The sequence below is a fragment of the Rhincodon typus genome, chromosome 3 (genome assembly GCF_021869965.1).
Source record: "Rhincodon typus isolate 14 chromosome 3, sRhiTyp1.1, whole genome shotgun sequence".
Taxonomy (NCBI): domain Eukaryota; kingdom Metazoa; phylum Chordata; class Chondrichthyes; order Orectolobiformes; family Rhincodontidae; genus Rhincodon; species Rhincodon typus.
Genome location: NC_063334.1, coordinates 60,442,126 through 60,455,182, shown reverse-complemented (window position 1 = coordinate 60,455,182; position 13,057 = coordinate 60,442,126). Strand labels below are relative to the sequence as shown.

Below are 13,057 nucleotides of genomic sequence, written 5' to 3'. Positions count from 1 at the left end.
GGAGCTGGGAAATAAATAGAGGGAGGAGGGGTGGGGCTGGGTAAGGTAGGTGGGATGGTGATAGGTGGATGCAGGTAGGGGGGTAGTGGGGATTGCTTAGTGAGAAGGGTGGGGCAGATGGGTGGGGAAGAAGATGGACAGGTTGTGTCAGGTCAGGAAGGCAGGGATGAGAGGGAGGGTTGGACATGGGATAAGGTCGGGGTGGAGAGATTTTGAAACTGGTAAAATCCACGTTTAGGCCATCGGGCTGCAGGGTCCCAAGGCGAAATACAAGGTGTTGTTCCTCCAGTTTGCGTGTGGTGTCATTGTGGCACTGGAGGAGGCCCAGGATGGACACGTCACCCAGGGAATGGGAGGGGGAGTTGAAATGGTTGGCGACTGGAAGGTGTTGGCGTTCGTCGTGAACAGAGCGCAGGTGCTCTACCAAACGGTCTCTGAGCCTCCGCTTGTAGAGGAGGCCACATCGGGAGTAATGGATACAGTAGACCAGGTTGGAGGATGTACAGGTGAATCCTTGTGGGATTTGGAAAGTTTGTCTAGGGCTTTGGATGGAGGTGAGGGGGGAGGTGTAGGGGGGGGGTGTAGGGGCAGGTGCAGGGGCAGATGCAGCACCTCCTGCGGTTGCAGGGAAAAGTGCCAGGGGTGGTGGGGTTAGTGGGGAATGGGGAGCGGACAAGGGAGTCACAGAGAGAGCAGTCCCTACGAAAGGCAGGTAGAGGTGGGGAGGGAAATATCTGGTTGTGGGGTTGGATTGTAGGTGGAGGAAGTGGCGGAGAATGATACGCCGAGTGTGGAGGTTGGTGGGGTGATATGTGAGGACCAAGGGGACTCTGTCTTTATTTTTGTTAGGCGTGTGAGGGCAGAAGTGCAGGAAATGCAGTTGAGCGCATTTTTGATCACCAGAGGGGCCGGGGGATGTTGCGGTCCTTGAAGTAGGAGTACATCTGAGACGTCCGGGAGTGGAGGGCTCCATTTTGGGAACAGATGCGGTGGAGTTGGGAGTAAGGGATCGCATCATTGCGGGAGGTACTCGAACAATTCATTAACTTTACCGACAGCTTTCACCCCAACCTCAAATTCACTCCGATAACTCCCTCCCCTTCCTGGACCTCTCTGTCTCCATTTCTAGTAACCACCTCAACACCAACATCTATTTCAAACCCACTGACTCCCATGATTACCTTGACTACACCTCCTCTCACCCATCCTCCTGCAAGGATGTGATCCCTTACTCCCAGTTCCTCTGCCTCTTCTACATCTGTTCCCAACATGGAGCGCTCCACTCCCTGACATTCCAGATGTCCTCTTATTTCAAGGACCGCAACAATCTGACCCTACAACCAAAGATATATTTCCCATCCTACCCCATCTCCTTTTCTTGGGACCGCTCACTCCGCAACTCCCTCGTCTGCTCCACACTCCCCACTAACCCTACCCGGCACCTTTCCCTGCAACCGCAGGAGGTGCTACACCTGCTCCTACACCTTCCCTCTCACCTCCATCCGAGACCCGAGACAAACTTTCCATATCCGATAGGAGTTCACTTGTATATCCTCCAACCTGGTCTACTGTATCCGCTGCTCCCTATGTGGCCTCCTCTACATCAATGAGGACATGCGTAGACTTGGTGACCATTCTGCAGAGCATCTGCGCTCTGTACGCGACAAACAACAATAATTTTCGGCCGCCAACCATTTTAACTCCCCCTCCTACTCCCTGGGTGACATGTCCATCCTGGGCCTCCTCCAGTGCCACAATGACACCACACGCAAACTGGAGGAGCAGCACCTCATATTCTGCTCCAGAAGCCTACAGCCCGATGGCCTAAACTTAGAAATCACCAGTTTCAAAATTTCCCCACCCCCGGCCTCATCCCATGTCCAAACCTCCCTCTCATCCCCACCTTCTTGACCTGACACAACCTGTCCATTTTCTATCCCAACTGTCCGCCCCACCCATCCCACTGACCAATCCCCACCACTCCCTACCTGCATTCACCTATCACCATCCCACCTACCTTCTCCAGCCCCACCCCTCCTCTCTCTATTTATTTCCCAGCTCCTTTCCCTCCCTCCTCCCCATTTCTGAAGAAGGGTCCCGACCCAAAACATCAACTTTCCTGCTCCTCTGATACTGCCTGGCCTGCTGTGCTCCTCCAGCTCCACACTGTATTGACTTTGACTCCAGCATCTGCAGTTCTTGCTATATCCCGATAAGAACAACTATCGGTTTTCTAAATTTTAATGAATATAGGGTCAACCTGCTACAGATACAACCACAGAGTCCCTCCAGTGTGGAAACATGCCCTTTGGCCCATCAGCTCCACACCAGCCCCTTGAAGAGCATCACATCCAGACCCACACCCCTTACCCTATCCCTGTATCCCTGCTTTTCCCATGGCCAATCCACCTAGTCTGTGCATCTTTGGATTATGGAAGTAAACCGGAGCACCCAGAAGAACCCGTACAGACATAGAGGGACTCCACACAGACAGTCGCCTAAGGGTGGAATCGAACCTGGATCCCTGGGCCTGTGAGGCAGCAGTGTTAACCACTGAGCCACTGTATCGCTCCATTACTCATTGGACCTCTCCCTAGTGAACCTTCTCTAAACTACCTGCAATGCCAGTATATCCATCCTCAAGTAAAGGGGTCCAAACCATACAGTGCACTTTAGGTACAGTCGCAATGCAACATATACAGTCACAGAAAAACATCCTCTTTGCAACAAAGGCTTACACTTTGCTTGCCTTCCTAATTATTTTCTGTACCTGCATGGTAATTTTGTGGTGATTCAAGTACAGTTCCCTCTTTACCAATACATTGTTGTCTCTGTCCATTTAACAAAATTCCCTCCGTTCTTCCCAGCAAACTGGGTAGACTCACATTTTTCGACATTATTCTCCAACAGCCAAACTCTTGTTCGCTCATTTAATCTATTTATCTATCTAAATATACCTCTCTTCAAAGCCTCTCTGGGTGGTATTTAATGGAGCCTGGGGGATCATGCATACCAGTTGCAGTGCTGGTGGGAGCTCGGTGTCACCAACTTTTAACAAGGCTGACTGGATTACATGCCAGTCAGGCATTTAACTGGGTCATCTGCAGGTCTTCCCTGGGATCAAGGCCAGGATGGGTGGGGGTAGGTGGGGTTGAAGTCTGAAAATGGAGTTGAGGGTTATTACTTCAACCATGATCTCATTAAATAGCGGCCAAAACATTCTGGGCTGAATGGCCTACTTATACTCCTATGTTTCATGGTCTCATGGCCTGCCAGCTGAAAGATGCTAAATGCGTATTGCTCAAGGGAGCCACTGGGGAGACAGGAAGGGTTGAAGGAAAGGGAAGGGGAGAGGTGGCATGTTGGATTTCAGCAGCTTCCTCAATGCCCGATCCCTCAGTCAGGAATGACTGTGTTTTAACAAGTAACACTCCCTGGACGAAGGTAAGCAAACAAGCCAGGGTTTGATTTTCAGGCTTTCTACAGGACGAGACTGCCACCTGTGGCTAGGTGAGTGGCAGTAGTGCTGGGGATTAATTGCCTACTTGAGGGCTTTCATTGATGGTGGGGCAGGAAGGTCTGAAAGGCCCTTAACCAAGAGAGGCAGAAAGGTGGCAATGGATACTTCTGCTCCCACCAAACTCATCATGGAGGACAGAATGAAATTTTATCTTTTTCATCCACCTCAGAACTTGATTTCTTATCAATCCTTGTATTTTCAGAAAATCTGACATTTCAGCACTGGAATCTCTCTCATATCTTATTGGGTCTGTTGTGGTTTAACTGATAGAGACCGATTAATATTAGTGATCACCAATGAGAATGGTAGTAAGCAAATTTGATGGAGCTTGGACATTTTGTTTACCAATTCCTACAACTTGCTGATGATACCAGGCATCAATAGGTAACAGATGTTTGAACACCACCTGAGATATGATAGACAAATTTTGCTGCAATATGTTTAGTACATAGTTTCTTCAGCAGTGTCATGATTTACCTAGAATTTCACTAACGTCCTTTAGGGAAGGAAGCTGCCATCCTTACCCAGCCTGGCCTATATGTGAATCCAGACCCACAGCATCGTGGTTGACTCTTATACTGCCCTCTGGGCAATTAGGGATTGACGATAAATGCTGGCTTAGCCAGCGATGCTCTCATCCCATGAATGAATAAAAATAAAAGATTACTGTTGAGGGATACTAAATGCAGAAGTCCTGTGGTCCATTTCATAGGCAAATCTTACACCTGAACCATGTCCAGCAGAAATATAGGATACTGGGTACAGATAAGATGTCAGAAGTCATGGAATTACACCAATTAGTAGATTATACAGCACAGTGGCACAGATGTGTTCATGGGTTGTAAAATTTAATTTAATCGTACAATTTAATCTGTAATAATAAAAAAAATCTGAGACACCTCAAGTATTTCTGCAATGATAATAAATAAATATCTATGCTAGTTACAGATATCCATAAAATGTGAATATTTTATTGTTCAATATTTGTCCATCTCTCTGAATATCACGTAGCAAAACCACAATGACCTACCTAATGAATGGTCGAGTGACTGCAAGAATCGTCCTGATAAACCATGATGGATGCACAATTATAAATGATTTCAGATTCTTCCTCAACCTGTGATGAAAAATTCTCTCAATAATATACTAACACCTCATAACAACATACAACATTTTCCCTACTTCCCAGCATTCAGATAACTTTGTTATTTTAAATCATATTCATAATCTGAGAGACATGAAAGTTTATTACATTGGTTTTAAGCACTTACAGATGGGATGCGAATTTAGAAAAATCAAGAAAATAATCCCTTTGACCAAGTCTGAGATTGATGATACTGTATATCCTAGTCTATGTAGTACGTTCAATCTGATGAGCAATGCAATATATTACTTTTTAGTGCTATTCTAACATTGAATGCTGGGTTGTTTATGTAATTATTGGAAGCTTTGAGTAAGGTACTAGAAGCAAACATGTTGGGTTTACTCCAGATAACATAGATACCATGAAGAAATAGTACACCAGAGAAAGAAACTCTTTTCGATGGGAGAGTTTCTTTATCCTTGACTTTTCCGGATAAAAGAAAGAGGATGATTCCAATCAAATTTCCTTTAATTGTTCATTGAAGACTGAAATTGAAAACGTTAAAGGTCGCTATTAACTGAGGTTTTGAATGCTATCAAAATAATAACACTGATGAACTAATTTCTATTGTGCAATTCTATGGCCTATCCTATATGTATTGATAACAGCCCAAGAGAGACTGATCTCTGGTTGAGTTAAATGGCTAACTACAGCTCTCTTCACTTGGTCTTCAGGTGGATATGACTGCATAAGACTGAAAATAGAAAAGCTGTTTAGGGCTTGAGTTTGTGCTCTAATTGCTAAAAGTATAAACACCCTGAAATTTGTGTTGGTTGTGTTTGGGTGGTAGGAATGTTGGTGAAAAGTCTTACTCTGTACTGAAAAGTTGATTGTAATGTAAATAATGACAAATACTTGCCTCCTGTCAATCATTTGATAGCACCTTTTCATCCAGCTAAAACCTGGCATCTTTCGTCGTGGAGTCGCTCCATTGAGATAAATAATCATGTAGTCCTCAGCTACCAAGAGTTCTAAGGTACTGATCACATACCTGTGACCAAAGAAAAATGGTTTTGCTTGGGTGAATTTTAAAAATTGCATTCAACCACAATTTTCAGAATTACCAGATTAATTGAATTATTAGCTATTACCTCTGAAGGAGAAAATTAATAACCATTTAGAAAGGCAAGATCAGGGGCAGTCAGCATGGCTTTGTTACAGGAGGCCACGCCTAATGAATGTGACTGAATTTTGAGAGGAGGTGACCACGTGCGTAGATGAGTATAGGGCAGTTTATGTAGTTTATATGGGTTTCAGCAAGGCCACTGACAAAGTCCCACATGAGAAACTGATAAAGAAGTAAAAGTTCATGGGATCTATGGTAACTTGGCAAGTTAGATCCAAAATTGGCTTAGTGGCAGGGGAGAGATGGTGGTGATAGAAGGTTGTTTGCATGATTGGAAGCCAGCATCCAGTGGCATACCATAGGGATCAGTGCTGGGTCCTTTATTGTTTGTGAGATTCATAAATGATGTAGATGAGAATGTGCTGGGATTATGATAAGTAAGTCTGCAGATGACAGGAAGATTGGCTGGGTGGTTAATAATGAGGAGGAAGATCTTAGGTTACAAGAAGATATGGACAGGTTGATCAGATTGGTGGATCAGTGGAAGATGGAATTTAGCACTGACAAACACTAACACTGTCTTTTGCATGCTTGCTGCACCATGATGTTAGATTTCAGTGACTCATAAACAAGGACATCTAGGTCCCTTTGGACAACAACAGTTTCCAATCTCTCACTATTTACAAAACAATCTGCACCTTCATTTGTCCTATCGAAGAGGGTAACGTCACACTTATCTACATTATTTCCATTTGTCAAAATCTTGACGACTCACTCAGCCTGTTCTAAATCCCTTGAAACCTCTTTGCATCTACACATTCCTACCAAACATTTCATCATTTGCAAACTTGGAAATATTACAATTAGCCACCAACATCTAATTCATGAATATACATTGTGAACAGTTGGGGCCCCAAGTACTGGGCCTTGTACTGTATCACTTGTCACAGTTTACAAACCTGAGAGGGACCCATTCATTCCTACACTCTCTGCATTCTGCTTGTTAATTAATTCTCACTCAAAGCCAGTCCATTACTCCTAAACATATGCACTTTAATTCTGCTTCTGAATCACGCGTGGGATTTTAACAAAAACCTTTCTGAAAATCCAAATATAACACATCACTAGTTCCCCCTTATTGAATCTGCTGGTAACCTCCTTAGAAAAAGAAAACTATCACTTTTGTCAAACATGACTTCCCCTTCATAAATCAATTTTGACTCTGGTCTAATTGTACAATTATTTTTAAAAATATGCAGCAATCACATCCTTTATAGTAAATTCATGTATTTCCTTATTACAGACATTAGGCTAACATGTTTTCAGTTCCATGATTTTTCTTTCCTTCCTTTCTGAAACAGTCAGGTTACATTTACAACCTTCCAACCTACAGGCACCTTTGCAGAATCAATAATATTTTGTAAGATAATAGCCAATGCATTCATTATCTCTGTTAGCGGGCAAAGGTCATCAGGTGAAGACCTGTGATTTTGTCAATTTTCAGTTCCACTAATTTCTACAACACTACATCTACTTTATTAGTACTAATTTATTATAATTCCACAATCTCACTAGGAGGCTGCACAGACAAAAACAGGAAGAAGCTGATGCAGACGGCTGCAAGGTGAGAGGGAGGAAGAGGCTGGAAAGACTATGGTGGACAAGGAGGAAAATGATGAGTGGAGAAGGAAACTTCAAAAGGAAAGGGAACAGTTTTAAGTTGGTCAGCAACGGAATTTTCATTTACCCGGGCATCAAGAAAACTGAAATTACCAGACCATAGAGCTGCTCTCCTATTACAGAGAGATAACTGGTGGTGGTTTAACTTTGAGGGTCACAACGTCTCAGGTGAGGGAAGAGTTTGAGAAGGTGAGCCCTTCAATAGTAACTGCAGCGGTGCAGAAACTGAGCCCACACTACTGGTGCCACTTTATATCACAAAGCACCTGTCTAGCCAACTGAACTAACCAGTCCCCAATGACTGTTAAATGATTAGCTGGAGGACAGCAAATGGTGCAATAACAGAAGTGATAATCGTGCAAGACAAAAGGAGGCACAATAAAAAAAACAGTAAATACGACAGTCAAATTGCAAGAAGAGTTCATGATTTCACTTCTTTAGTTTCTTCTCATTGTGTTTCATTATCTTTCACATTTTATCACGTTATTTAATCATCCCACATTCTTCACCCAACCACTTTGATTGTTCTTTTCTTGCATTTGCAGTCTTTCTTCTCTCCCTACATCCAAGCCTTCCTTTGCTCCATTCCTTCTTATTACCTGTTCACCTGTAATACTGCCTCGTTGTGACAAAATTATCTACTTGAAATAGCTTTCGTCTCTCAACAGATGCTACCTCAGCTGCTGAGTGTTTCCAGTATTGTGTGTTTATGTTTCAGGTTTCATGCTTTTGTTTGGCTATAACGCTGGATTTTGGAACTGCCTTAGAAGTGTCAGTTGGAACGTTGTCAACTTTCTCAGCAGGTCATGGGATCAAACCACATCACACCATGAGCACATAACCTTGAGCACTTTTGAGAATTAATGAAAGAAAGGTGATTTTCAGAGTTATTGCTCTTCAAATGTGATGTTCGCTGAGACATTTTTAAACAGGTTATTTTAACACAGACATTATTCATAGGTTTAAACATAGACTATGATATCGAACCTCAATCTAGTGCTTCAGATGGGTATTAAATATCCCATCGTACTTTTTAAAGAGAAACACAGTTTTTCTTGGATGTTCTGGCCAATGTCCATCCTTCAACAATATCAGATTAACAAGCCCTTCAACTGATTTTCTATTTATTGGACATCATAATGCATGCATTAACTCCCAGTGCATTTAACCACATGGCAACAATAAACACACATCCAAAATATTTGCTGGAAAACAAAAAAAAAATGCCCTAAGAGTCATAACGAGGTGTACTGTACAAGTTTTTACAGCACTGGAATTTAAGGTTTAGAATAAATCAATTTTTGGCAAACTCACATGCAGTTATTTCTTAGCCTGTACAAAAAAACTCTGCATCCAGCCAATTAGTTAAGTAGCAGTCCAAGGTATCAGGACATAGATTATATTGGTTCAGTAACTTAGGGACTAGTTTAAGGCAAATATTGATATTCTACTCACAAAAAGAGATTTTCCATAATATAATTATAATCAGGTCGACTGCTCTCTGGCAGGAAACATGCTGCAAACACAATGATGGCATTGAGTCCTTCACTATAGTAACCTGAGGAAAACAAGAAAGCATTTGTTTAATATTGTGCACTGTTCACAGTATTACATAGAATTACAAGGACACAAGAAATCTGTAATTGTAACAACAGCTCAAGCTTTTTTCTTTCTTATTCAGAAAAACATTTGTTAAGATTGTAGTTCATGGTAATGCAGGACAAGTCAGATCTCAGTGACACTAGGCTTGCTAAATCATAAGTTTTGATTTTCTGTTTGTCATGGAGGTTAGTCATTGCAAATTTACTAGCGCCTGCCAATGTACTTTTAACAGAAGAATGGAAATGTTTATTACACAAAAGAAAACATAATTTATATTACTAGATAAGCACTCTCTGAAATGAACTCATTACAAACATCAGAAAAACAGATTCAATACTTTTACTCTAGCAACAGTTTTTCACTCAAACATCATTCGTCTCTCCACACTAAAGCTTCTTTTTCAGTTGATACAACTGTAATAAGTTTCTTTTTGTACTCGCCTTATATTATTTTCTTCAGTTAATGTCTATTTCTGAAACTTTTAAACAAACTGCCAACTCAGCTCACTTACTACCTAAATTGGGTTCCTTAAACTCAAGACTTCAACAGTTTTGCAAAATGTCTTCCTCTTGGACAACTCTACAGCCTTATGCTTCTGTGGTTTTCTTCTAAGCAACTCAGTACTTTTACACACTGCTCTGTTTTTGGAGACTACTAAACTAGCAGCACCTGAGCTGTAATAGACCTTTTCTCTTTGAATTGTTCTGAATCTGGGTGCCTCTATCTTTCAGTTGCAACATTCAAGTCAAGAAAAATGCTAACAAATGTCTCTGACAGAGGTTCCTAGTCATTTAGCTAAAATCACATGAGTGTCATTGAGGTCTAAAACTCACAGTTCAAAATGACTGACTTTTTTCTTTATTCATTCACAGGATGAGGATGTTGCTGGTTAGGCAGCATTTATTGCCTGTCCCTAATTGCCCAGAGGGCAGTTAAGAGACATCCACATTGCTGTTGGTCTGGAGTAACATGCAATCCAGACCAGGTAAGGATGGCAGTTTCCTTCCCTAAAGGGCATTAGTGAACCAGATGGGTTTTTTCCGACAATCGACAATGGATTTATGGTCATCATTAGATTCTTAATTCCAGATATTTACTGAATTCAAATTTCACCATCTGCCATGGCAGGATTCGACCTAGGGTCCCCAGAATGTTGTCCGGGTTTCTGGATTAACAGTCCAGCAATAATACCACTAGGCCATTGCCGCCCCTTTCTAAAAAAAAGCCAAACCAGATCGTCACAGAACTGAACATTATTTTTCTTCCACTTTATAAATAAATTAATTATAAGCTTTGATCACAATTAAGCACTGATCTCTCAGCAACTGCGCTGTGGTTTTCCTCCATGGAAACACTATTACGACCTCCAAAACTGTACTGTTCCAAATTTATTTTGTTGATGTTTATTCCAAATGCATACAATATGTGTGTGTTTTGAAATTTGGTTCAGGGTGAATAAATGTGGAAATTAAAACAGAATTAACAAGACCATGAAATAACATGAAAATTGGATTTAAATTTTACCCTAATATTAAAATAAATCATTCTGCTGATCTGAGAGTTTAAAGTGTGCTGAAATTACAATTAACTTCTATATCCTCCCTACACTATACCCTTCATGAAAGGCATATAAAACTGTTGCATACCAATCCATCCCTTTGATATCCCATCATTGATCCACCAAGACATATTCTGCAACAACCCTGTTAGTAAACAGTGATAGATACATACCCTCTGTTGTAAATACTTGTTATGTCTTCAATAGCTACAAATAACACTCTACACCTATGCCATGCTATTCCAATATAGATTGTGATCCTAACTTTATTTTCCTGCCTGTCCCTCAGAACTTGTGATCAAAAATCTGACTCAGCCATGAATATATTCGATGATCAAATTCAGGCTCTATTGAAATTCTCTTCCCCAGAAATCAAGGACTAAGATCTTCTAACAAAAGAAAACCTTCTTCTCCATCTTGAGATACCTCATATTGTTAAATGGTGTCTGCTAGTTCTAGGAATCCCCACTGAAAGAAACATCCTCTAGCATTTACCCTCTTAAGCCCTTCAGAATCTTCAATGTTTTAATAAAATTACCTCTCACTCTTTTAATCTCCGATGAATAGAATCCTAACCTGTTAAACTTTTGTTGTAACAGAAAACCCTTCATTCCAGGAAGCAACCTGATAGATATTTTCCGAGCTGTTTCCAATATGCGTACTTCTCTCCTTAAGTAAGGAAACCAAAACTGTATGCAGTACTCCAGGTCCACAAATGCACTGCAGAGTTGTAGCATCACTTACCAACTTTTGTATTCATTCCCCTTCAGAATGAGATTTATAAATCAAAACGGTATTACTTTTACTTTGACAGTAAATGAAGCAAACAAATATTTATTTAACTTTAATATGGTTTTCATGACATTGATTTGTTTTTGTTTTGAATGTAAATCCTATATATTGTCAAGTAATCATTTTGGCCTCAGAATGGCATGCACAATCTTGATTTTCTCTGTTTAATACAACAGATCTGTAAAGTTACATTTATTTGGTCTGATAACATTTAATGAATTCTCATTTCATCAGTGTTTCATTCTGGGCATTGTTTTTCAGGAAGGGTACCAATATTTGAAGTCAATGCAGAGATGTATTCGCATGAAGGGCTTCGGTTATGTGGAGAGACCAAAGAAGCTGGGATTGTTCTCCTCACAACAAAGATAGTTAAAATAGTGGTTATTTAAAACTGTTGGAGTTTTGCAGGTGGAGCTGCAGGTACCAGAGAGTTGTTGGCCTCTTGAGTGGCTAGACACTCTCAGAGGACCCCAATGCTGACCAAGTAAGTGCCTGATTGCATTTCAAACTTCTTGGCATAGCCTGGAACAGCCGTTGTGGGGTTATCATCCTTTCTGTAGCCATCGGACAAGCCCACTGCCAGGACCATAAATTAAATTCTACCACAGAGATAATATGAAAACATTTAAATGTGAACTCTTATCAATTTATGCAAGGTATGATTCAGATCCTACAATTGAGCTTAGCCTTGTGATGTAGTTCTGTTTTCCAGGATGTAGTCAAAAAAATTAGAGTGGAGGGGAATCACATTTCTCAAGGGAAAACAAATCTTTCAAAGAAAAATAAAGAATAGACAAAATTAGCAGAGAGAAATCAGAGTTATTATTTTGGGTCCAGTGACCCTACCTCAGAAATTTCACTGGACCCGAAACGTTAACTTTGCTTTCACTCCACAGATGCCGCCAGACCTGCTGAGCCTTTCCAGCAACTTTGGCGTTTGTTCCTTATTTCCAGCATCTGCAGTTCTTTTGATTTTTAGACAAAACTAATGCATGTACTTTGATTCGACTGACCTTCACCCCAAATTAAAAGAAACATCTGTTTTCCACTTGCCTTTTAAAATGTTTTGGTGATGTGCTTTCCAAATAACATAACGATGCCAATTATATGCAGTTATTAACTTCACACTTAGATCTGTTAGCCCTCCGAAGCAGGTCTGCATTCAAGGTCTTATTTGCTGGAGGTAAATTTGTACTGATTGTGGGTTGACACTCCAGTGCATTGTTGAAGTAGTGCTGTACTGCAGAAGTGCCGCCTTTCAGATAAAATTTTAAACCAAAGTCCTGTCTGTCTTTTTGCGGGCATCCCATGGCACTATTTTGAAGAGGAGCAGTAGAGTTATCCCTGGTGTCCTGGCCAATTTTGTTTTTCACTCAACATTACAAATACAGATTCTCTAGCCGTTACCACTTTGATGATTTTGGGAGTTTGCTATGTTCAAATTAGCTGTGTTCACAACATTACAACAGCAACCACACTTCTAAAAAATCATTCCCTCAACCTTAATCCACACTTTGTTCAAGGGATAAAATGGTAGCTGGAAAACATAGATCAGCTGTGTTGATCCTACTTATGCACTTAGAAGAAAATTGGCTTAATGAAGATCAGCTGGTCTTCATATGATAACAAAACATTTTGGTAAATTAATGCCAGGTAAAAATCACAGTAAATGTACCATCAGAGCAACTAAATACA

The 13,057-nt window shown here is 41.1% G+C and overlaps 1 protein-coding gene across 1 annotated transcript in view; it reads right to left on the bottom strand.

Moving 5' to 3' along the window:
* LOC109936174 (protein prune homolog 2-like) overlaps positions 1-13,057 on the bottom strand; it is a 103,217-nt gene that overhangs the window by 29,871 nt on the left and 60,289 nt on the right. Inside the window, exons 3-5 of the mRNA XM_048593494.1 lie at positions 8,866-8,968; positions 5,524-5,655; positions 4,551-4,637 (exon numbers count right to left, since the gene is read on the bottom strand). Of these exons, the coding sequence (XP_048449451.1) occupies positions 4,551-4,637; positions 5,524-5,655; positions 8,866-8,968 (322 nt within the window). The remainder of the gene's footprint in view (positions 1-4,550; positions 4,638-5,523; positions 5,656-8,865; positions 8,969-13,057) is intronic.